Source organism: Acinonyx jubatus, chromosome B4 (genome assembly GCF_027475565.1).
Source record: "Acinonyx jubatus isolate Ajub_Pintada_27869175 chromosome B4, VMU_Ajub_asm_v1.0, whole genome shotgun sequence".
Classification (NCBI taxonomy): Eukaryota; Metazoa; Chordata; class Mammalia; order Carnivora; family Felidae; genus Acinonyx; species Acinonyx jubatus.
In genome coordinates this window covers 112,269,148-112,295,185 of record NC_069387.1, presented here as the reverse complement: position 1 = coordinate 112,295,185, position 26,038 = coordinate 112,269,148, and the positions used below count along the sequence as shown (strand labels likewise).

Below are 26,038 nucleotides of genomic sequence, written 5' to 3'. Positions count from 1 at the left end.
TTTTATCTTATTTTAAAGGTTTAAAAAAAATTTTTTTTAATGTTTATTTTTGAGACAGAGAGAGACAGAGCATGAACAGGGGAGGGGCAGAGAGAGAGGGAGACACAGAATCTGAAGCAGGATCCAGGCTCTGAGCTGTCAGCACAGAGCCCGACGCAGGCCTGAACTCACAGACCGTGAGATTGTGACCTGAGCCGAAGTCGGATGCTTAACTGACTGAGCCACCCAGGGACCCCTGTTTTTTTTGAGAGAGAGAGAGAGAGAGAGAGAAAGAGAAAGCACAAGTGGGGGAAGGGGCAGAGAGAGAGAAAGAGCAGAGAATCCGAAGCAGGCTCCACACACACTGCCAGCGTGGAGCCCGATGTGTGGCTTGAATCCATGAACTGTGAGATCATGACCCAAGCCAAATTCAGTTGCTTAACCAACTGAGCCACCCAGGTACCCCTAATGATTTTTATTTTCAAGAATTATAAACTTCCTCAAATCAGTTTAAGTTGAAAGGGGGATTTATTGTAAAATTTCAAAGTGATCCATGAATAAGAATTGCTATACAGTTGGGTCTGAAGAGAATGATGTCAGGGACAGAGGGAGTTTTTCTCTTTGCCTCACTCTTTCATGGACCACTGGCATCATTGTGTCTCTGTGTGCATCCTCCTCATTGCTGCCTACTCAGTATGCTCAAGACCCCAAATGGTCATCTGACCACACAGTTCTACTTACTTTTCACCTTAGTTTTGTGTAGCCAACTGACTCAGTGTCTCAATTCCCAAAATCCAAGAGAAGACTAAAATGTCCTCAGCATCTTTTCTTGTTGGGTTGTGCATAGGTCTCTGGCTGGCCAAAGGTGTTCATTGATGGTTTAGTCAACTGAGGCTGGAAGTGGAGTTGGTCATATGATACTTAAGACTGTTCCTTCTAAGAGTGGTATCATGAAACACACATTTTACATATCATTCTTCTAGAAATAAGCTTTACCATGGCTCTGAAATAGTGATAATAGTTATGATTAAGTTCATTTGGTTCTAGGAATAAAGGATCCATCAGCTTAGCTCAAAAATAGCATAGTAGTGGTTATAAGGATGCACTTGGCAATAAGATGGAATTTCATAGAATTTCAAAACCAAACATTTAATATGGTGCTGAGCCTCTCAGACATTTTTACTGGAAGGCTTTGAAGGCTCTAAGGCAGTGCTATTCGGAACTTCATGACAGGGCTTTATAGATTATCACTCTAGAGTTGAGCTATTAAAGGACTCAGTAATTCTTCATATATTTGTGTCCCCTATATCTATCTACTTTTGATTTTGCTCTCAGCTAATTTTCTTACCCTGTATTCTAGTTTTGTTTTTTTTTTTTCTTTCTTCATGGCTTCTACATACTCAGAGTCTATGGTCTTTTGAAACCTTAGCTGGTTTATAGCTTTAATTTGCTGAAGTCTTTCATGTACTTTTACTTTATCTCCTGACTACACTGTTTATCTATTTAGTGCCAGTTTATGTGGCTAATTGATCACTTTTCTTCATGGTTTGCAGTTCAAAGGCCTAATAAGCATGGAACTCAGCAGTAGTTTATTCTTGGCATTGGGGTGCTTTTTTTTTTCCTTTTTTCTTTTTTTTTTTTTTTTTTTGCCACACGGCCATAGTTCATTCTTGGTATTGGGGTGCTTTTTTTTTCTTTTTTTCTTTCTTTCTTTTTTTTTGCCACGCGGCCGTGTTATTGGCTGCTAGCTAGCTTGTGAATATTTGCTGTTTGGTCCAGGTGATCACATCTTTTGTCATGGCAGTAGACATGGGGTCATATAACCTGGCTGTCTTGGACTGTATTCTCAACCTGGACTATGGTAGGATAGTTTACTTTAGGATGGAACCGTGGCCATTGCCTGTACTATGATTGATTGACATATTTAATACAATAACATGAATAATTTAGTTGCACTGACATCTGTTTAAGTGTTGCATGGACTGTAGCAGTAGTTGAAATTTAAAACCACCCTTTCCCCTGTCATTTCAGTTTTTAATATCAGACTATGGCTAAGTTTTACATAAATATGCTAATATAAAGTTTTTAGAGTTTCATTGATACTTTATTTGGACTTTATTGGCTAAATAATATTTGGAAAATGTATTAAGAATTTTTGTCTTTATACAGTGCTATGACAGAATACATTGTCTTGTGAGATGGATTAAATGGTAAATCATATTGAGTCAGATCTCTGATAAGGAAGTATGCATTTATTTTGTCCTGGGAGACATTTTTTTTAATTTAACCTCATATCTGCTTGTACCTTTTAAATATTTGAAGCAATGATCTAGTTTTAAAATAAAAATATTTAAAAATAGTAAAATATGTTTCTGGTTATGAAAATAAACCATGTATATCATAGAAGTTTGAATATATCAGAAAAGGAAAATTGAGAAGCAACAGGGCTATAGCATTGTGGATGGTTTAACATTAAGAGCACAAGCTTTGAAGTCAGATGGAATCCCAGCTTTATGCATTATTACCTTAAAAAATACATTTTTTAATGTTTATTTTTGAGAGAGAGAGAGAGAGAGAGGGAGACAGAGAATCCAAAGCAGGCTCGGGGCTTTGAGCTGTCAACACAGAGCCCAATGTGGGACTCATACTTGCGAACTGTGAGGTCATGACCTGTGCCGAAGTTGGACACTTAACCGACTGAGCCACCCAGGCGCCCCAGTGTGTTATTATATTTGTAAGCTTAGCTGACAATTTATTTAACTTTCTTTAACTGTATTTCCCCCCTTAGCTAAATGGGAACAATCCCTTTGACTTTATTCAAGGATTGTTAAAAGCACTAAATGGTATAGTGTAGACAAAGTGCTTGGCATTATGCCCGTCATAGAGGTTATATGTTAGCTGTTGTTAATAGAAAGATAGAATATTTCATTTAGCAGATGACCGATTGACATTTTTTTAGTATAAAATTCAAGTTTCTTACTTGCATCATTTTAAAAATGCAAATAATCTAGAAGTGGATACTCTGAGCTTTACAATAAGATTCATGGGTTATTTTGATTTTGTTAAATTTTTGAGTATAAAAGCACCTGGGCAATTAGAGAAATCCCTGAATTTGAATCAGAAGACTTGAGTTCATGTTCTCTATCTCTGCAGTCATTGTGATCTTAGGCAAATCATGGAGTTTCTCTTGACTTCACTTTCCTTATCTGTCCACTGAGGCATCATCACCTAGGCAGTTTCTAAAGTGCTTTTCAGGGTAAGCCTGTTACTTGAAAACCAAAAGAGTACCAAGATTTTGAGTCTGCAGATCATTTGCAGCCCTGAGGTAGCATTTTAAGTGTTATATAACAAATCAAAATAACTTTTAACCTATTTTCTAGCATCTTTGCTAAGGAAAAAAAAAACCTGTCTTTAGAGCAAGAATTCAGTGATAAAATTTGATAACTTGTGTAAGGTTACTGTCACAGCACTGCCATGTAGTAGTTTCCAGAAGATAGTAGGTCCCCTTCTCTACTGAGATCTTCCTTGCCCCCAGCGTGTAGCCCTTTATAAGTATCTCAGATGCAAGTAAGGGACATTCATTGCAGTAGATGCTTTGATGCAGCACCTAGATCTTCCTTTAAGATGGAGTCACATTCCCCTAGCTGCCTGGAGTCATGGCTGCCGATGGCTCTTGGCTGCATCCTTCTCTGGGAGTTGCCCTAACAGAAAGAAGCTGCCTGATCCAAGATTATGTCCCTTTCCTGGAAACAGCCTGTACTTCATTACTGGTTGATGTGGAGAATACAAAGAATCCTCCTCTTGCCTTGGTTAGGGACTTCTGTGAAGGGCCATCCAGCTTTAGGAGTCTTGGTGGGATTAACTAAGGCCACTGTTATAATTGTGCTACTGATTAGTACTGTTCGTCTGCTTTCTCTGCCCTGTTATATTGCCCCTGTGCCCGTACAGGTGTTCTTGGGAACACTGCCCAGTAAAACTGCTTGTAGATTTCAGGGCCTCAGAATCTGTTTCCTTGGGAGCCCAGATTATGAATCATCTGCTATTTGGATAGTGTGTCTTAGAGATTTTTGTGTCATAAAACATGATTATATTCAGGATGGATTTTAATTTTATTATCTTTGTGTTCTACTTCTTTAAACTGATCCTCTATAGATCTCTTAGAAAAGGAATCTGTAGTCAGTAGATTAGAATTTGTTATATTCTAAAGTACCATGCAAGACCATTTGCTGGGATTTTGAGTGTGGCACACTGATGCTCTGTTCGGGAGGTTTTATTATCAGCACCATTCCCAGTTCCCTCAACAGATTTTAAGACTTAAAGAATGAAAAGTGGCTTCTTCTTTTTATTTTTGTAATGTTTATTTATTTTTGAGAGAAAGAGACCAGTGTGAGTCGGGTAAGGGCAGAGAGAGAGGGAGACACAGAATCTGAAGCACGCTTCAGGCTCCGAGCTGTCAGCGCAGAGCCTGACGTGGGTCCCGAGCTCATGAACTGTGAGATCATGACCTGAGCTGAAGTTGGACGCTATCCGACTGAGCCACCCAGGTGCCCTGAAAAGTGGCCTCTTCTTAAAACTAGATTTTGAACCCTATTTTGGTATATTTTTGTGTCTGCCTATCTGTATTTTTTGAATCAAAACACCTGATACTCTAAATTTGCTTCAAATATATAGCTCAATTGTGATTATATGTTAGATATTTAAAAAATGTTGGATATTAAATACTTTTACTCCTTTACTTAATATTGACTTAATTGTATGATGTCTGTAAGCCCAATTTAGTTACTAATAACTTATCTGTAGTTTTAATAGTCTCAGTCTCTTACTGATTTGACTGCCTTTTTCTTTTTCTTTTTCTTTTTGATTGGCTGCTTTTGAGAGATGTTACTTTCACATAACCATTAATAACTGGTAAAAGTTTTAGAGTTTTGAAAATGTCCATAAGAAAGCAAAGTGTATATAGAGATTGGAAATATAGTTGATTGTTTCTGTGTTTTTCTTCCTGTTTATTTTGAGAGAGAGTGAGGGAGCACAGGGGAGGAGCAGAGAGAAAGAGAGAGAGAATCCCAAGCAGGCTCCTTGCTATCAGCACAGAGCCCCACATGGGAATTGATCTCATGGGCCATGAGATCATGACCTGAGCCAAAAAGGAGCTGGAAGCTTAACTGACCAAACACCCAGGTGCCCCTGGACGTGCTTTTAAGTTAGCCAGTTTAGGACTCAAATGAATCATGGAATGAGAATTTTAGAGCTGGAAGGACCCGTGATCTTGTCCTGTCCCTGTAATTCTTCCTTGAAGAAGTTGAGATTAGAGAAATTGTCTTGATGGGGATCAGACAGATGACCAAGAAATATTTTGGTTAGTAGAGAGAATATTGAATTGGGACCTGGGAAACCTGTTTTAATTGCAACTTTACCATTACCAGAGTGATGTCAATCAAGTAAGCTTAGTTTCTAGGGCTAGTTTCATCATCTATGAAGTGATACAATTGGAATATAATTTCTGAGATGTTTTTCCAACTTTTAAACTTTATTTCTCGTCTTAATGATATGAATGACTACTATGTACAGTATATCTACCAAATGCTAGGCAGTGTTTTAAACATTTTAAGTGTATTATTTCGTGTAATTCTTACAACAGTTCTGTGAGGCTGACATTAGTTCCACTTTACAAATGGGAATTTGGGGCTTAGAGAAGTTAAATAAATCTACAAAGCTTCTTAGTGGGTAACTGGAATGAATGCAGATCTGTGAGACTCTGGCTTCTGTATTCTGAATCACTATTCCTAGATTTAGGTGGACTTCTGCTTTTGGAACACTTAATAGGCGCTGCTGAAAATAGGAGCCAGTTGCATTAGGTAAATATATGCTTCTGACACCCGTCTCTGGCATAGGGTAGTATTGCGTGTCAGTATGTTAGCAGGAAAGACTTAGGATTCAGAAGTATATTGTGTGTTAGTACTTAGGAAATTTTGGAGAGGATTGAAATTAAATACAACCGGGGGATAGCCTCTTAGAAGCCCCTTTGAAAGACAAATTGAATAGGAATTGCACTCAATTTAGCATTAATAATTTAACAACATGAGTGATTGTATTTGCTTACTCATTAAAGTTGTAGGATGGTTCCAGGTTAGGTAGAATTGCTCACATTTCAGAAAATAGGAATTGTTCTCAGTTGAAAGCTGATGAAAGTGAGTTAGTTAAATGTGGTATGTTGGCAAAGAAGCTTGCCATTTTTAAAAATTATTTATTTATTTATCTTAAGTAACCTCTCCACCCAGCACGGGGCTGGAACTCATGACCCCGAGATCAAGAGTCACACACTCTACCGATTGAGCCAGCCAGATGTCCTGAGAAGCTTACTATTATTGTATGTGGTTGTATGATGGATAGAGAAGCTTCCGTGAAGTCATTGGTACCATAAGTTTTCTAGGTCATATTATTGCAAAAGTCTGAGTAAGCTTTCTTCCTTCAGGATATATTCTGTTTTAAGAAGGCAGAGAAATAAGAAGGAAGTTTCAGGACAAAAAAAAAAGTAATTAGCAAAAATGAATTATGAAACAAGTTTAAAGGTGTTAGAATTATAATGGAGATGAGAATAAAGAGTGACCATTTTCAAGGTTGAAGACTTAGAGCAAGTAAGAAGGACTTAAGAGACAAATTTTATGTGAAGTTTGAAGCTGACAGCCAGGAGTTAGAATTAGGAATACAGGAGGTGTGAAATGAAAAGTAGAAGGTCCCCTCCCTAGGGAACACTGGTAATAGTGTCTTTGTATTTTTCCACAATTTTCTGACGCATATATCCCTTAATATTATACAGATATGATCATAGTCTTCATATTGGCTTTGAATTTTTTTCACTTAATATAGTTTGGAGATCTTTAAGTACCAGCACTTTCAGAACTACTTCTTTTATTATTTGTTTATTTTTAATAACTGCATTATATTCTATGGATTAGCAAAATATGGCTAGTCCCCTGTGTTTTCCTTTTACTCCCTAGGCTTCTTGGGCTTACTTAGGTCTGTTTACTAGGACTATTTTTGGCAAACTTGATAAAAGATTTTTTTGGTGGTGGTAGTAGGATTATGTAGTTATATCTTTGACTTGCTTACTTTTCTGGGAAGGTAAATCCCAGAAGAAAAGCCACCTCTACTCTGGAAAAATAAAGGATACAGAAATGGGGAAAATGTAGTTTTTGGGAGGTACAGCTTTTGTTTCCAGTGCTTTTGAGGATGGGGTCACTAGTTTTAAAACCTCTTGTGGGATGAGACTGTTGAAATGTTGATGGGTCAAAAATGAATTGCTAGTTTTATACAGTTCTTTATATTAAGTATGTAATTTAAAGGCTCTTTAACTTTTTCACCATTCAGCTCCTTTCTTTTTTTCTCAGATGCAGGAGTTGTCATCAGATCCAGATACCTGACTTTTATTTATAAATTCATGTCTCAAGCATACCATTTTGGGAAAGAATCTTACTATGTTTTTTAGAGTAGGGTAGATAATAGATGGTAGAATCGTTAACACATGAGAATCTTATGGATTTTAAATGAACACAATAAAGACAGACTCTGGATAAGTTTAGAACGTTTTAGAAGGTTACATTTTGGGAAAATGTGACAGGAATGTGGATCATCTATTGAGGTTTGCTTCTTTTTTTTTTTTTTTCTTTTTAATATCAAGAAAAGTTTCACTGTAAATGTAATTTGACTATGGATCTAAAATTCCGAAAAAAAAAAAAAAAAGTGAGCAACACCAAAACCTGAAAAACTAAAACCAAAATATCCATAACTGTTTTGCTACAGAAATCATTATTTATATTTTGGGATATATATCCTTTGAATCTCTCATATAAATAGTTTTTGTACACAATTATAATTACAGTGTGTATGTTTTCTTATTTTTCTGTGCAGCTTTTATAATCATTTTAATGGATGAATTTGAAAGTAGTATCACTTTTTCCTTACTTGGCATTTTATGTTAAATATTTAATAGTTATGAATAGGATGTTTGCTTGTTGAGACAAATGTGTAGTGAATTGCTCTCAGTCTTGGGTGCTTACAGTGCATCTCAGTGGAGATGTCCAGCAGAGAAGCAGTATGGTTTAGTGATGATGAGCTGGTTTGCTCAAGTTAAAATCCTTTCTTCCATTAATTAGCCATGTGACTTTGGGCAAATTATTTATTTCCACACCTCATTTCTCTCGTGTGAAATGGAAATAATGATAGTATGTACCATTAATCTTTTTTTGCTGAGGATTATTAAGTTAGTTGTTGTGCTCTGAATCTTGCCCAGTGTTTTACTAGATTTTCAGTTCCTTTAAGGTAACATCTAGATAGTAATGAATGATGATGTTAGAGGAGAAAAAGAAGAAGACCTTTAATCCTCCAGATTGTATGTATCATTGGGATGGAATATCAAGTATTAGAGACAGATTGGTAATGGTTGGCATGGATGGCAGATGGATGGGCTGTGTTGATCTTTTTAGCAACCCTCAAATGATTGTAGTTTAGTTGGTGTAGTAGAGAGAGCAATGCAAGAGGAATCAGAAGATTAGCATTTTAGATTTTTTTTTTTTTAATTTATATTCAAGTTAGTTAACATACAGTGTAGTCTTGGCTTCAGGAGTCGAACCCAGTGATTCATCTCTTACATATGATACCTGGTGCTCATCTGAAAAGTGTGCTCCTTAATGCCAGTCACCCATTTAAAATCCCCCCACCCCCTTCCAGCAACTCTCAGCTTGTTCTCTGTATTTAAGAGTCTCTAATAGTTTGCCTCTCTCTGTTTTTATCTTAGTTTTCCTTCCTTTCCCCTAGTTCATCTGTTTGTTTTTTATATTCCATTGATGAGTGCAATCATACAGTATTTGTCTTTCTCTGACTGACTTATTTTGCTTAACATAATGCACTCTAGTTCCATCCATGTTGTTGCAAGTAGCAAGATTTCATTCATTTTGATTGCTGAGTAATATTCAATTGTATATATATACACCACATCTTCTTTATCCTTTCATCCATTGATGGACATTTGGGCTCTTTCCACACTTTGACTATTGTCAGTAGCACTGCTATAAACACTTGGGTGTATGTGCCCCTTCGATGCAGTGCTCCTGTATCCTTTGGATAAATATCTAGTAGTGCAATTGCTGGGTCATAGGGTAGTTCTATTTTTAATTTTTTGAGGAACCTGCATACTGTTTTCCAGAGTGGCTGCACCAATTTGCATTCCCATCAACAGTGCAAAAGGGTTCTCCTTTCTCCACATTCTTGCCAACATCTGTTGTTGCCTGAGGTGTTAATTTTAGCCATTCTGACAGGTGTGAGGTATTATCTCATTGTGGTTTTGATTTGTATTTCCCTGATGATGAGTGATGTTGAGCGTCTTTTCATGTGTCTGTTTGCCATCCGGATGTCTTCTTTGGAAAAGTGTCTATTCATGTTTTCTGCCCATTTCTTCTCTGGATTTTTTATTTTTGGTGTGTGTGTTGAGTTTTGTAAGTTTTTTATAGATTTTGGATACTAACCCTTTATCTGATATATATCATTTGCAAACATCTTCTCCCATTCCATAGGCTGCCTTTTCGTTCTGCTAATTGTTTCCTTCGCTGTGCAGAGAAGCTTTCTATCTTGATGAGGTCCCAATAGTTCATTTTTGCTTTTGTTTCCATTGCCTCTGGAGATGTGTCAAGTAAGAAGTTGATGTGGCTGAGGTCAAAGATGTTGCTTCCTGTTTTCTTCTATAGGATTTTGATGGTTTCCTGTCTCACATTTAGGTCTTTCATCCATTTAGAATTTATTTTTGTGTGTGGTATAAGAAAGTGGTCCAGTTTCATTCTTGTGCATGTTGTTGCTGTCCAGTTCTCCCAGCACCATTTGCTACAGAGACTGTCTTTTTTTCCATTGGATGCTCTTTTCTGCTTTGTTGAAGATTAGTTGACCATACATTTGTGGGTCCATTTCTGGGTTCTCTGTTCTGTTCCGTTGGTCTCCGTGTCTGTTTTTGTGCCAGTACCAAACCATCTTGATGATTACAGCTTTGTAATATAGGTTAAAGTCTGGGATTGTGATGCCTCTAGCTTGGTTTTCTTTTTCAACATTACCTTGGCTATTCGGCATCTTTTCTGGTTCCATACAAACTTTAGGATTGTTTGTTCTAGCTCTGTGAAGAATTTTGATGGGGATTGCATTGAATAAGTAGATTGCTTTGGGTAATATTGACATTTTAACAATATTTGTCCTTCCAATCCATGAGCATGGAATATTTTTCCATTTCTTTGTGTCTTCTTCAGTTTCTTTCATAAGCTTTCTAGTTTTTAGTGTACAGATCTTTTACCTCTTTGGTTAGGTGTATTCTTAGGTATTTTATGGTTTTTGGTGCTATTGTAAATAGGATCGATTCCTTGATACCTCTTTCAATTTTGCTTCATTATTGGTGTATAGAAATGCAACCGGTTTCTGTACATTGATTTTTTATATCCTGCAACTTTGCTGAATTCATGTATCAGCTCTGGCAGTTTTTTGGTGGAGTCTGTCAGGTTTTCCATGTAGAGTATCATGTCATCTGCAAAGAGTGGAAGTTTGATTTCTTTGCCAACTTGGATGCCTTTTATTTCTTTGTGTTGTCTGCTTGCTGAGGCTAGGACTTCTAACACCATGTTGAACAAAAGTGGTGAGAATGGACATCCCTGTTGTGTTCCTGATCTTAGGGGGAAAGCTCTCAGTTTTTCTCTAAGGTCTTCTTTCTGATTTTTGTTAACAGTACAATCTTGAGAAGCCTTTTAGCCACTTTGAATCTGTTTTCTCATCTCTAGAGATAACATTTACCCTTCCTCTCTCAGAGATGTCATTATGACTAAAGTGAGTTGAAGACTATAAGTGAGTTGAAGACTTAAGGCACTATATACAAATGTAAGCTTTTTATTAATTTAAAAAGACTAAAAATGAGAGAATGCATACAGAGACCTTGATACAGTATTGGGCACACTCTGCAGTGAAGGATAGCTGCTAGTGGTATTTGTCTTCTCCTTTTATGTGTAAGGCTAGCCCTGTTTACTGTTTAGATTATTAAGTAGTTTATGAATATATTATTAATACCTACTTTCAATTTTTTTTCTCTCTTCTCTGTTTCAGACTCCTGGGAGAGTTGGCTCTCAAGGTTCTGATTTAGATTCATCAGCTGCTCCTATAAACACAGTGGATGTCAATAATGAAAGCTCTTCAGAGGTATGGAAATAATAATTTGGCAATAAAATTTGGTATTATTAAAGGAAAACGAGCAGAGGCTTGAAGTAGTGGTCAGTAATTTAAACTTTCGTAGGAAAGGTCTCATCCTTCTTACAAACTGGAATATGACTTTTGAATCACACTTCTGGAAAAATACGGTGTTTAGTTCTAAGACTAAGAAAGTGTATATTAAAATTGAAAATTAATATTGTTAATTTGTCTTCATTGCTAATGTCATCTGAACTTAAGGAAGATTTTGACATCTGTTTATAAAAATTACCAATTAATTAGTGTTTGTACTGGCATGAACTACTGAGTTAATGAAAAATTAGATTAACTTATCTATAAAGTTTATACATTATTTGCTGTCTTTACAACTTTGCAAGAACTTTTATCTTTCATAGTTTATTAAAAAGTAATGGGGAAAATAAGAAAGAACTCAATATTTTTGAGAAGTTAGCCTTAGTATTTGCTTTATTATGATTAATTATTTTTAACAAACATTGTTTGCTCATTATAGAAAAATGAGAAAAGGGAAGAGAAGAACATAAAAACCACCAATAATGTCCTTAAGATATGGATGCACTCACATTCTGCTCTGACAGTTTTTGTCACTTGCCCCTTTCTGGGCCCAGTTGTACTGCCTACCTCGTTCCCCTTTTCTGTGCTCCCCTTTCCACACCTGTTTGCTGGTGAGTCTGTTTTCTGTCTTGTGTATTTCTGGTTTTGTCTCTATGCATTCATCTCCCTGTGTTGTCTCTTTCTGGCCATCTGATTTCATGTATATGGGTATTAACCTTGAGAAGATCTAAAAGACCATGAAAGTGAGAATAAAAGTATCAGTTGAACTTTATTAAGAGCAAGTTTAATTGTTGACCTCAGTTGGATCAAAAAAAAAAGAGTCTTTAGTGCGTAGTGAGCAGTGCCTGGTGATCCTGCTGTATTTTCTTCTTAGGGTCATTTTCCTACTCTTTGAGATAGTTTTACTGCCTTCTATATCCTCATATCTCTCATGTGTGCTACCCTCTCCCATCTTCCCTCAGTCACCTTCTATATCATAGGAAGTATTAGCTGAATGTCCAAAGCTATACTTGGCACCTTTGTTCTCTCTTTTTTTAGTACACAGAAAACAGTTCCTTTTCTTATCAAATTTCAGTCCGTTCTCTTGTGCTCTGGATTCCATTCTCTCACATTCTCATTTTATTTTCTGTCCCTCCTGCCACTAGTTTTTACCCATGTCATGAATTATTCCTATTGGCATATAATACTGCTCTAGAGGTTCATATGCCCAGTGCTTGGGTACATATTTGTCAAGGTCTTGGGTGATCTCTCTCTCTCTCTCTGTCTCTGTCTCTCTCTCTCTCTCTGTCTCTTTCTATCAGTCTCTCTTTCAGTTTGTTTCCCTTTTACCTTGGCATCCCACTTTGTACAAACCCTAGGTTTTAAATCTGTGCCCTTAGCAGCCATCTATATGGAATTTGAAATGTCTCTGGGACTTTAAAGAAATAGTCCGAAGGGCACCTGGGTAGCTCAGTCCGTTAAGCGTCCTACTCTTGATTTTGGTCCAGGTCATGATCTCACAGTGTGTGAGACTGAACCCATGTCAGGCTTGGTACTGACAGTGAAGAAGCTGCTTGGGATTGTTTCTCCCTTTCTCTCTGCCCCTCCCCTCCTCAAAATAAAAAACTTAAAAAAGAAATAGAAATAAAGCAATACCTTGCTTTATTCATATGATATTTATGTCATATTTTATTATTTAAGATAATGTGTAATATTGTCTTCGTATGGGCTGTTATAACAAAAGTGCTATAGACTCAGTGGCTTAAACAACAAACATTTACTTCTCAAGAGTTCTGGAGGTTGGGAAGTTCAAGATCAAGGCAGATTCTGTGTCTGGTGAGGGCCTGCTTCCTGGTTTATAGGTGGCCATCCTCATATTGCTGAAGCGGCAAGAGAGCTGTCTGAGATCTTTTACAAGGGCACTAATCACATTCCTGAGGGTTCCACCCTTCTGACCTAATCACCTCCCTAAAACCCCATCTCCTAATACCATCACATTGGGAGTTAGGATTTCAATATAACTTCAACATAATTCCAATATGAGGATACACATTCAGTTTATATCAAACATGTAATGTGTATAATATGTAATGTAATAAGTGATTTTTTTATATCCTTTAGTTATCACCAGGATGGTTGTTCAGAGTATTTAGTATAATGAATCGCCAGAAGCAAATGTCTTTTTTCACTCTTTATCCCTTTCTAGTCTGGCTTCCATCCTTAGTACCCACTGAACTACTCATTGATGACCCGGATTTTCCTGCTCCTTTGGCTAGAGAGGGCAGGTTTTTTTGTAAGTGTTCACTGAAGTTTCCAGGTTGCCAGCTTCTCCAGCACCCAGTGTGGAATATATGATGCAAAAGAAAACCCAGAGTATTCATCATTGTATCAGTGCTTGGATCCCAAGATCCTTAGCTGGTCTTCCTTCTCTTCACCTTTCAGAGTTTTCTTGTGTTTGTTTTATATATAATGTCTAGGGATGTTAGGTGTGCTCAACAGGAAGAATAGGGAAAAGTGTATCTATTCCTTTCTGTCTGCAACTGGAAATCTGACCACTTTAAAAGTTGGATTATTTCTCTTTTTATTATTGAATTGTAAGAGTTATTTATCTACTCTGGATGCAAGTCTTGTCGATAGTTTGATTGCCTCCTATTTGCCCTGTTGGCTAGGGAAGGATTCCTGTTCTGGGCTCACAGGGATGGCTGAACATAAACTAACCTGACACTGGACAGATGAAGTCAACAGCAGTTTATTATTCAAAAGACTCATGGCCCAGGAGGACACTGTATGCCATGAAGGGCCATATGAGGATTGGACTCGGGAACGAAATGAACAACCACGGGCTGAGAGAGGCAAGGTTTATAGTATCAAGAGGATGAGGTGCCCCTTGGTTCCTGGAGCATATGATTGGCTTGTTAGAATAATTCTGTGGGCTGACAGGGAACTGAAACCTGCTGTTTAGGCATACGCAGGCTCTGTGAAGAGGAGGGGTGTTTGACAGCAGGCCCCTATCTGTGGGAGCAGAGTGGGGAGGGAACTTGTAGTTAGGCCACATGAAGCTCTCCCCTCACCTGTTGACAAAGGAGTGCATAATACTGGGTCTCAATTTTCGACTTTACACCACAATCAGATATATGTGATGTTATGTTTTTTTCTTAGTCTGTGGTTTGCTTTTCATTTTGTTCATGGTGTCTTTCAAAGAGAAGTTTTTAATTTTGGTGAAGTCCAGTTTGTCAGCCTTTTCTCTTATGGATAGTGCTTTTTGGGTCGTTCTATGAATTTTTTTCCCTAGCTCAGTGTCATAGAGGCTTTCTCCTATGTGTACCAATGGTACTTAAAAAAATTCATTTTAATGTGTATATTTAAGTCTGTGGTTTCTTTTAAAATATTGTGTATGGTATGGGATAGTGGTTGAGGTTCATTTTTTCCATATGGATATGGAAACCACAGCTCTTTATATAGTTGTTTCAGTACTATTTGTTGAAATATTACCTTTTCCTATTGAATTAAATTTTTGCTTTTGTGGGAAATCAATTGACCTTATATGTGTGGTTCTGTTTCTTTATGCTCTTTGATCCAGACATACAGATTTCCCGCTTTTAAGGTGTGCCAAGTTTTTTCTTATCTCTGGACATCTGTATGCTGATCCCCATGTCTTACCTGTTCTTTTACTTTTCTGCCTGGTTAATATCTTATTATCCTTCAGGTCTCATTACAGATAATTACTTTTTCAGTAAACTTCACTTGAGTCACATGTAGGATAGATGCTTATTCCATGTGCTTCTGGGGAATTGTATTTCCTATCCTTTTGATAATGATTATTCTGAGATACACTTATTTATCAAATATCTATTGTTGTCAGACACTGTTCTGGTTGCTGGAGATATGACAGTGAGTAAAATAGTCAACAATCTTTATCCTGGTAGGGGCACCTGGGTGGCTCAGTCGGTTAAGCGTCCGACTTCCACTCAGGTCATGATCTCGCCGTACGTGAGTTGGGCCCTGAGTCTGGCTCTGTGCTGACAGCTCAGAGCCTGGAGCCTGCTTTGGATTCTGTGTCTCCCTCTCTCTGCCCCTCCCCTGGTCGTGCTCTGTCTCTCTCTCTTCCTCTCTCAAAAATAAATAAACATTAAAAAAAAAATCTTTATCCTGGTAAAGCTTATATTCTTGTAGGTGGAAATAGGCAAAAACCCCCAAAACATACAAAAACGGACAGAGGGAAACAACTGGTGTTATTGAGAAAAATAAAGCAGGGAAGGAGGCATAAGAAGTGTTTTGGGTGGTTGCAATTTCAAATAGGATTGTCAGGGAAGACTTCTCTGAGAAGGGCATAGCTCAGGAAGAACTGAAAGAAGTGAGGAAATGAGTCATGTGGGTTTCTGGAACAACCATGTTTCATTCATGTGGAACAAGTGGAAAGTCTCTGAGGTAGGAGCATGCTTGGCATGTTGAAAAACCAGCAGGGAGGCTAGTGTGGCTCCAGCACAGTGAGTGAAGAGAGTTTGGGTCTGTGAGCTAATCAGGTCCACCTTATGCAGGGCCTTTCAGGCCTTTGTACAGACTTTGGTTTTTACTGCTGATGAGATGGGAAGCCATTGGAGAGTTCTGACAAGGGAAGTGACAAAACTTGTTTACATCTTTATAGGATACATTCTCACTGCTGTGTGGAAAATAAACTGTTCGTGGAGTAAGGATAGAAGCAGAGAGGCCGTTGAAAGGCTGTTGCAGTGATCCCTGTGCGGTGTGAGACTGACTGCCACAGGGTAGTTAACAGTGGAGGTCCTGAGGGTCTAAATATAGTTTGAAGGCGGTTCTACTGGGATTTTCTTTTTTCTTTTTTTAATTTTTTTAATGTTTATTTTATTTTTGAGACAGGGAGAGACAGCATGAACAGGGGAGGGTCAGAGAGAGAGGGAGACACAGAATCTGAAACAAGCTCCAGGCTCTGAGCTGTCAGCACAGAGTCCAACGCGGGGCTCGAACTCGCGGACCACGAGATCATGACCTGAGCCGAAGTCGGATGCTTAACTGACTGAGCCACCCAGGCGCCCCTCTACTGGGATTTTCTGATTAGTGTGCTCTAAAATGTAATTACTTTCTTTCATATCTTTTTCAAGAAGCCTGTAAGCTTCCTGAGGATGGGACTTTGTGCCTTATTTTATCATTTTGTTCTCAGCACCGTAGAATAATGGCTGGAACACAGTAATCACACTCGGTACACACATTTTGAGTGAATGATTGAATATTGTAGGTGGAAACTTACAGTGAAGAAACTAGTAAAGTCAAAGGCAGAACAAAGCTATCGTGGCAAAAAAAATATGCAAATGATGCATTCCTTTAAGGAATTACTATTCTGTGGTTCCAGCACTTTGGACTGTGGTTGCCTAGAAGACAACTCTTTCATCAGTAAAAAGAGAAAACAACAAAGAAAGAATTCACATTCCTCACTTTCATCCTCTGGCTAATCTCCTTTATTAAGGGTTGTTAACAAAAGGAATTAATGATATTAATCATTGCTAACATTTATTGAATGTTTTCTTCGTATCAGATGCTATGATAAGCACTTTGCATGTACTATCTCATTTAATTTTCATGAGACCCCCCCCCCCCCCATGAAGTAGGTGTTACTGTTACCCCATTTCACAGATGAGGAAATTGAAGGTCATATAATCTACTAAGAGTGGTGTGAATCCAGGATTCGAAGCCTAGCTCTTAACTACTGCCCTGCCTGCCCTCCCACTTTGGGTCCTTATTTACAGTCATCTTCTCCTTTGTTATATCCTTAGTGACATTAGTGACTCAAGGAACATCCAAGTCTCCCAGTTTTTAATGTTTTCAATGCCAGTGATCTTTATTAATTTTTTCTGGCTACTCAAGTTCATGTCAGTACCTTCCATCTTATGCAGTAGAATAGTTCACCTGAGATGTCAAAACTGTACCTTTCCATTCTTACACAACTACCTGTCTTCTTAAAAACTTTCTCATGTTCTTACTACTTCTTTGGCCTTGCTGAATATTTCAGGTTTTTAATTCCTATCTCCTGGTCTTTCAACCTTTCCTGGCTTCATTTCCTTTCCTCTCTAACCATACATCTAATGACAGAATATTTATTGAACAATGCCTTATGACTAGACTAAGCATTTTATGTACTTCATGATAACTCTAGAGGAATAGGTAGTAACATTAACCCCATTTTATAGATGAGGAAGTTGACGTTTAGAAAAGTAAAGTAACTTCCTTAAGTCATATAGTTAGCATTGGTTGAGTCTCAAATCCACATTATTTTTGACACAAAAACCCATGGCGTTTATAACCTATTGTCCTTCACTACACTCTCCATTTTATTCACTTTCCGATACTCTCAGTTCCTCTGTTCTCTTATCCCTCTACTTTCCTGTCTGACAAAACATTAAACCATAGATCAGTGTAATGGCCCACATTTTAAAATACAGATACTGTTAGGAATAGGGAATTGGGGAGATTGACTTAAAATGGCTTTATTTGGTTCATAAATTTAGAAGGAAGAGTCCCCTACTGGGAATTACGGCTATGGGCAAATATGGGGTCTTAGGCTAGTGGATTATGGTAAAGACTAAAAATTGCTTTCATTGTAAGGACTTTTTTTGTTGAGAACATGATGTTGCATAAAGCTATTTGTTATAACTGCCTGTCATTTCTTGATCGAAAATAAAGGCTAACTTGCCAATAATGGCTCTTAGATAAGTAAGGACAGACTGTCATAAACAAAAAGAATAATAATATTCCAACTAAAGCAACTGGTAATTGTAATAAAATTGAACCAATGGGAATTTCCAGCATAAGGATGGGAGCTACTTTTATACGTCCTACTTTGGATAGATCTTTCAGTTTTTGTATATAGTTACTACTTGAAAATTTCCCTTATGTATACTAAAAAGAGATATACTAATTATTTTCCTGTTATGTCTGTTTTCATTGTCTGTATTTTTTATGAATAACTTTTTATGTATATCCTCCTAAAAGTTGTTATTTCACAGGGTTTCATCTGTCCATTATGTATGAAAAGATGTATAACTGCTAGTGATTTGTCGGAGCATTACCAGCAAGTGCACGCTGAAAATGAAACAAGAGGACAGGAACTTCTTAATGACTCCAGTGTTACTGTGGGTCCTGTATATTTTGCTTTAGCAGCTTGGTTATGGGTTGCAGAATAGCTTTGTTTTTCCTTGCCTTGGTGTTGCTTAACTTTTTCTGCTACAAAGGGAATATGGATTGCTTTAATCATGCATGCTTAAAAGAAGGTTCAATAAGGAAGGCAGGCTCTTGGGAAGTTGGGTTCATTGCTCTTACTGTTTGCAGCTGTCTTTTTTGTGAATCTGTAAACAAATATAAAAGTTTAAGTTAATATTTTTGCATAATTTTGCCATGAAATTCCAAATATAAAGTGAATGATGCCTGATTTCACCATTTGTAAGTTGTATCTTTATCATTTAGTTAATGGTTTATTAAAGCATATTTAAAAATGCTTTGGGTTAAAATGCTTTATACTCGTATATAGAAAGAGGACTTTGCATATTAATTGTTGCTGTTTTTATTTGAGAAAGTATCCAGCATTAGAGCCTGGATGTACCATTGTTTCAGTCTTTGTTTTGACTCCCTAGACTTAAGGAAGGTGACAAATGGCACATACTCATCATTAACAGTGTATCATCCAAATGTCTCTCTGTAGTGTGTGGGACGGCCCATATCTAAGGCTGAGGGTGGAAGCCAGTGAGGGCAAGTATTGCCCTTTTGCAGGCTGGAAAAAGTTTCTTAGATGATCTTGATCTCTTTCTTTTGAAAATCACTGCAATAATCTAAAAACAAAGAGAAACATAGCTTTTCTGATTCTTTTGCAAGTCTCACAAAAGAATGAAACTCCTTGCACCCAGAAAGACAAAAGAAAAAAAAAAGACATGTGTTTTTCTGTCTGGCAATTATATATATAAGAAAGGATTTCACCAAACATTCACTTATTTGGCATATTTGTAGTGTACTTCTTATGCATCATATATTTTGGTAAGTAAAGAATACAAAAAAAGATATGATCTCTATCCCAGGCAATTTCTGTGATAAATATTATTTGTAAAAAGAGTGCAGTGGTGATTCAACCTGAGGAGAACCCCAGAAAAGCTTTACTGGGGAACAGTTAAACCAGACATTTTCTAGGGTGATACGGAAAAATGGGTGCAATATAGGAAGACACCAACTGGTTAAACTAGCTAACTGGTGCAAGCAAAAAGAGAGACCTAAGAGATTCTTGGAGCTCTCCTTAGCATTTTACCACTTGTCTTTCATACCTCTTGTGCCAACTTTTCTTCTTTATGGGTTAGCCAAAATTAAAAGTGACAATATCACCTACTTGTCATTTAAATAAGAACTTTATTTTTAACTGAAAGAGCACTTGGTATAAGAAGGATACCATAAATATCAAGTTAAGGTAAGTTCTTTAGTGTATCTGAGAAAGGATTAGAGATCGCTTAATCTTAAGTAGAGTGTGTATGTCTGGGTGTGTGCATGTTTGGAAGTTGGTGAGAAATTTGGAATAATTAAGGGAAAAATGTAGCTGGCTGTTTTTAGTGTTTTACTGTTTACTAACAGCATTTTTGTGGAAGTTATCGATCTACCCTCGAAGGTGGTTGCGAAGAAATAGAGAAGCAGTCTCTTAATATCCACTATTAGTATTACAAAGCCCATGAATGAAAGATCATGCACTGTATTCAGGGGGCATCCCTCAGATATTCACTCTGAGCTTATGTTACTTTTATTATAAATGAGTGATGTGGTCTTGATAGGCTTTTTTCTTTATCCTTCCCATCTATGTCAGGCTAGCATTACTAGAAATAGCACTTGAATAATATTTTAAAAACATTTTTGTCTGCGTTTATTTATTCTGAGAGACAGAGTCTCCAAGTGGGGGAGGGACAGAGAGAGGGAGAGAGAGAGAATTCCAAGCGGGCTCTGCACCATCAGTGTGGAGCCCAACACGGGGCTCAAACTCACCAACCGCGAGATCATGACCTGAGCCAAGACCAAGAGTTGTGTGCTTAACCGACTGAGTCACCCAGGCGCCCCACTATGTGAATAATTTTAAGAAATGATTGTGGAAAGACAAAACAGGGTGTAAGAAAAAACTGTAAACTGTGGGTCCAGAGATTAAAGAGGCCAGAATTAATAGAGTAAAAGTCACCCGTTCAGCGATAAATATTTATGCATCTGAAACACCAAACAACAGTTTAGTATCTTCTATTTAAGAAGGTGAGAAAGTATATGTATTTTAGAAAGATTTATTTTTATTAGAAATGTCCCAAAATTAAAGTGTTATTTAAACATGGAAAATTCATTTAGGTGAATCATATGGAAAATTCACTTAGGTGGAATATTTCTATGATTAAATATATATTACTGAATTTCTAAAATTTCTCTTTAGGGATGAATCAGTTCTTTCTGGAGTATTAACCTGGTAATATTTAGAAGCTTTAAGAAGGTATGGCATACCTTAATGTGATCGTGAGCTTTCTTGGTATCTTTAGATATCTAGACCCAATATCTGGAAGTAGAGACAATAGTCAAAAAGCCAAAGTTGTAAAGATTAAATAGTGTAATTGGTCTGTGGCTTCTCTGGCGAACATTCTGAAATTTGCCTTCTAGATACTAGTAGAAGCTGACATGCAAAAGAGAAATGACCGGCTAAATAGTATAGCTGTTGCACTAAAATCATGTTAACTATTGTGGTACAACAGTTACCGAGTAGAACTTATAAGAATGGCAAATTAGGTATAAAGTGGAGCCGTCATAAAACATAATGGTAGATAATAGATGATTTTGAAGAAAGAGCATAACATGAGCTAGATTAACACATAGGCTGGCGACATTCATTCATTCAAAAGACAGTGCTGCGCATCAAATATCTCTGGAGCCTAATGGCGTCATTCAGATGTGCAAGGGTACATCCTGAGTACTTAGTACTACTACCTTTGCTTATTGCAGAGTTTCATAGGTGATCATTGCGTTCACTCACCTGTTGTGCCCCTGCCCTTCGCTCTACTTCTATGATCAGAACATACCTCTGTTTTCCAAATGCAGCACGTCTGTGTTTCAAACCTCTTTCCACACCTTTGTTAGAATGCCTCTCTTTTATTTCTGACAAGTGACTCCTACTCGTTCTTCAGTACCCAATTCCAGTGTCCAGTGTATATACACATACATATAACATAAATGAGTTTCTGTGTAGTTTTTGTAAAACACTAACTCCTGCAACAGACAGAGTTGGATTCTTTTTTTCCTGTGTTCCTATAGTTCCTTATATTTACTTATACCATTGTCTGGTAATGTTTGTCTACATATCAGTATTCCCTAGTACTCAGTGAGCCTTCATTCTGCTACATAATGTACATAAATAAATGAATATATGCTATTTGTATAGCACCCAATGAAGGAGAAGTTTCTTTATTTTTAAGTTTTTACTTGTTCGGAGTACTTATTACTTCACTCTATTCCTTGGAAAGTTTTATAACCTGCAAGATGTTAAAGCTCTTCTGTCTTTTTGCCAAATTCTGCCCTGCCAGGTTCATTCATATTTTTTTTTTTATTTTTATCTATTTTTTAAGTAGGCTCCATGCCCAATGTGAGGTTTGAACTCACGACCCTGAGATCAAGAGTCTCATGTTCTAACAACTGAGCCAGCCAGTCGTTAATTTATTTTATTCATATTTTAAAAATAAATATATAACATAGAAAATATAGAGTGTGTTCAAAAATACTACGGTAGCCATTAGGGAAACATGGATGAAAAGCTCCAGTGTGTTGTGTATTATAGGGAATGTAGAAACTTGACAAGCTACTAAGGGTAGTGCTGGAGGGAAAATCAGTATATGCAAAGGCCCGGAAATGTGGGATACCATGGTGGGTTTGGAGAACGTAGGTAAATCTGAATAGTTGAAAGTGTCAGTATAGTTGTGGAGAGTGAGAGGTGCCCCAGCATCAGAGTGATTATTAGCTCATTGAGGAAATATTCATGTAGGACCTTGTATGCCAAAACCATATAATTCTGAGAATATTTATAAGTGTTTAATATTTTATGGGTCTATTAATTTTAGGCTTTTATAGTGTTCATCTTAGGTTAGCAAAGAATTTACTGACTAGAAAACTTCTCAAGCATTGTGGATACTCTGTGGTAATTATGAGTTATTTAATACAGTACCTTTTCCCTCAGTGATCAGAATGCTTTATATTCTTAATTTTTTGGCTGTCATTACTAGGAAGTAGATTGGAACAGCTGTTATTTTACTAAGGGGATATCTAGAGAGAGGGGTGGGAATATGATGGCAGACTTCTCAACTAGTCTCCTAGGTTAGAACTTCTCAAATTAGAATTCTGTACTCTAGCCATCAATTTACTCAACCTAAAAGATAGTTGTAAGGGTTTTTTTTTTGTTTTTTTTTTTTTTTTTTTTATTTTGTAAACTTCAATCAGAATAGATGGTGATGTACTTTTGCACAATACCTGAATTTGGGCTTAACATTGTAGGTTACAATTTACTAATGGCACCATTGGTGTAAGACATTAGACCGTGTTTCATAACATACAAATTGCTATTTTACAATATTCAACACAGTTTTGTAACCTTTTTCTCCCTCTTTCTATAGGGTTTCATATGTCCCCAGTGTATGAAATCCCTTGGGTCTGCTGATGAACTTTTCAAACACTATGAGGTAGTTCATGATGCTGGTAATGATTCAAGTCATGGAGGAGAGGCTCTTGCTCTGAAGCGGTACAGTACAATTGCTTTGAAGTGTAATGCTATTATGAATGAACGTGATCTTACCTCTTTCCTGTGTTAGGGCCTTGAGAGTGTGCTCACCATTCCTTGTCAGACTGACTCTTAGGTGAGGAGAACAGAATGTAAGAAGTTTGACAAGACTCAAGGAACAGAAAGAAGCCAGTGTTGCTTGAGCTGAGTGAATGAGCAGGAGAGTGTTAAGACAAGGACTAGATTGTATAGATTGTATAGTCCTTGTTAATGAGTTTAGATTTTATGCTAACTACAATAGGAAGGTATTGATCCTTATGGTTAGTAATTTAATGGGAGATATTTTGTTTCTGGCCTAAGGCAGTTAATGATTATATCATTTCTGTGATAAAGTGTTTTTCCATTTATGAATGAGGAGCTTTCAGAATAAAATTATTTTTCTAAGGGTTATATATATATGCCAGTATACATAAAATTCTAAGCAGCTTTTTTTTTAAGAATTGCGAAAACTAGAAATTAATGTGCAGTCACTAGCCATGATTTATTAAGAGACCAGGTTGTTAGAGAACATTAATTATTAATTCCTTTTTTCTCCAATATATGTTTAGAGATGATTTAACACTACTTAGACAAGAGGTCCAAGACCTTCAGGCTTCACTTAAGGTAAGAGTAGAAATGATTACATTTGTGTATTTTCAGTGTTTCAGATAATAAATCTTTTGAAATTTAATTAAAAATCTTTTTCTTTTTCCTTAGGAAGAAAAATGGTACTCAGAAGAATTAAAGAAAGAATTAGAAAAATTTCAAGGGCTGCAACAGCAAGTAAATGCTTTTAAATACTTGAAGTGTGTTTATTAGATGTTTATTTTCATTGTTAAAAATAAGCATTTTGTAAGCAGGTGGCCTGATATAAATAACTTCCTAATGAATTTATCTGTATTTAATAGCCTACAGTGTATAGCCTTTGCAATTCTAATGAACGCAGACAAATATTTTGGAAGCTCAGATGTTATTTCTTAAAGGTGCTCCATTAAGAATCAGTTACCTGTGGGTTTTTTTTTTTTTTCTTAATACCAGGCTGCATTATTCTTATTTTCTGAAAATATCCCTAAATGGTTAAAAAATATAGGTTCAGACAATAGTGAGATTCTTCAGAGCATTTGTGTTGTGACAAATGGGAGATCACTAAATTGTCTACTAGTAGGGAAAGAACTATTATTAACTGTTTACTGTTTATATTCTTTTTAAAAAAAAATTTTAAAGTTTACTTATTTTTGAGGGAGGGAAGGAGGGGGAGAGAGATAAAAAGAGAGAGAGAGAATCCCAAGCAGGCTCTGCACTCTCAGCATGGAGCCCGACATGAGCTTGATCTCGCCAATAGTGAGGTCATGACCTGAGCCGAAATCAGGAGTCAGTTGCTCAACCGATTGAGCCACCCAGGCACCCCTGTTAATATTACTGAAGATTGTTTGAAAATATGGGGAAATGGTTGTATTAACAATTTTAGTTATTTTTTTAAACAGTATTAGGTTTTAAAAAACAGAATAAAGGTATTTATGTATATGTGTATGTATACACACAAACACACACAGCTTTATATAAAAATAATATGTAGAAAAAACGAAAATCATGGGTAACAAAAGTGGTTACTTTGGAGTAAGATTCTGTTGATACATAATTTAATGTATTTTCTAAATGTCTTAACCAACTATGATTTTTATATTAAAATTATATTGGCTTTTGCACTACAATTACATGAAGGATCATAGAGTAATAAATTTTACTAAATGTAGTTTTCATTTGTAAGAATAAAGTGGATAACCTTCAATAATAGTTCTAATATTTTTATAAGGTAATTAGTGATCCTGTTGCCTGTTATCTTAGTACATTGTGACTCTCAGTCTATCTTTTTGCCTTTTTGTTTTTTCACCAAAAATTGTCATTTGGACTAGAAAAAATCCCTAATAAATGGATAACAAGATATTATTAGTCTTATTACTACTCAGCTTCTGTATTTGAGGCTGTGAAAGAGGTTTTTAGTAATCTAAAGTACTTAAAGTTCATTTACTCTGTTTTACATAAATGCCATTAACAAATAATCAAACATGTGCTGTATTATTTTTTTGTACTTGAAAACAGAGGAAATTGTTTACCACATTTGAGATGACTATTTCACATTTAATAAATTAAATTCTCCACAGTGCAAGGTGAAATTGCCTTGGTAGGAAATTTACCTTGGGGAAAATGTATTTAAAATATTGATGGTTCTTAGCAACCAATATGTCTAAATCGAATGTATAGGAAAATAAGTCAGATACACTAGGAGTTGCTTTATTAAACTCTTGAAGATATGTGTAATTCTTTAGAATGTGGAAATAATGACTTGGCAGTATAGTATTTTATTCCTAATGCACATAATAAATTAAACCTTATGGAATATATTCTTTATTTCTGCTTTTTTAAAAGGTGATTTATAATCATGAATTAAAAATTTGTGCTTTTAATGCCAAACTTTATAGTAGTGATAGTTCATGGCATGTTTTCACTTCTGCAGATTTTTATATATTATAGTATTGAATCTTATTTGCTGACTTCAGTATTGGCTTTAGAATCTATATTTATAATTATAATTTATATTATTTTAAAATCTTTACTGAATTTATAGAACTTAAGATGGTACCTATTATAAGATTCACAATAATTTAAATATATGTTAACATAAAAAAAATTCTTAGAACCAGTGACTGCAGCTAGATCATTATGCCAGTCTGCCTAATGGTACTTTAGAAATCTGGAAGATTGTGAACAGACCAAAATTTAATCAGAATCTTGCTACTTACCTGATAGAATGTGGCTTGTAGAGACTTTTTTCACATTGGCAATTATAATAGTATTGTCTTTTTCTTTTAATGCGTTTGTTTATGTCTTGTTTCCATTGAGGAGTCTAAACCTGATGGATTGGTGGCTGATTCATCAGCAGGTAACTTTGAACTTTGCTTAAAGCAGATA

General features: G+C 36.4%; 1 protein-coding gene and 1 long non-coding RNA gene across 6 annotated transcripts in view; both read left to right on the top strand.

Moving 5' to 3' along the window:
* The window catches only part of EEA1 (early endosome antigen 1), a 492,836-nt gene that overhangs the window by 388,505 nt on the left and 78,293 nt on the right, over positions 1-26,038 (top strand). For 2 of the 5 annotated variants that reach the window (XM_053226593.1, XM_027071108.2), the window contains 6 exons: positions 11,107-11,199; positions 18,276-18,401; positions 22,926-23,050; positions 23,638-23,692; positions 23,786-23,851; positions 25,970-26,009. In XM_053226593.1, the coding sequence (XP_053082568.1) occupies positions 18,297-18,401; positions 22,926-23,050; positions 23,638-23,692; positions 23,786-23,851; positions 25,970-26,009 (391 nt within the window). In that variant the 5' untranslated portion in view covers positions 11,107-11,199; positions 18,276-18,296. Of the gene's footprint in view, positions 1-11,106; positions 11,200-18,275; positions 18,402-20,707; positions 20,765-22,925; positions 23,051-23,637; positions 23,693-23,785; positions 23,852-25,969; positions 26,010-26,038 lie in introns of those variants that run through there. The other 3 variants (XM_053226594.1, XM_027071110.2, XM_053226595.1) reach the window with 2 other exon arrangements.
* Positions 11,207-16,605, top strand: LOC128316462 (uncharacterized). Its single transcript, XR_008300402.1, has 2 exons — positions 11,207-15,181; positions 16,305-16,605. It is a non-coding gene; the product is annotated as an uncharacterized LOC128316462 (long non-coding RNA).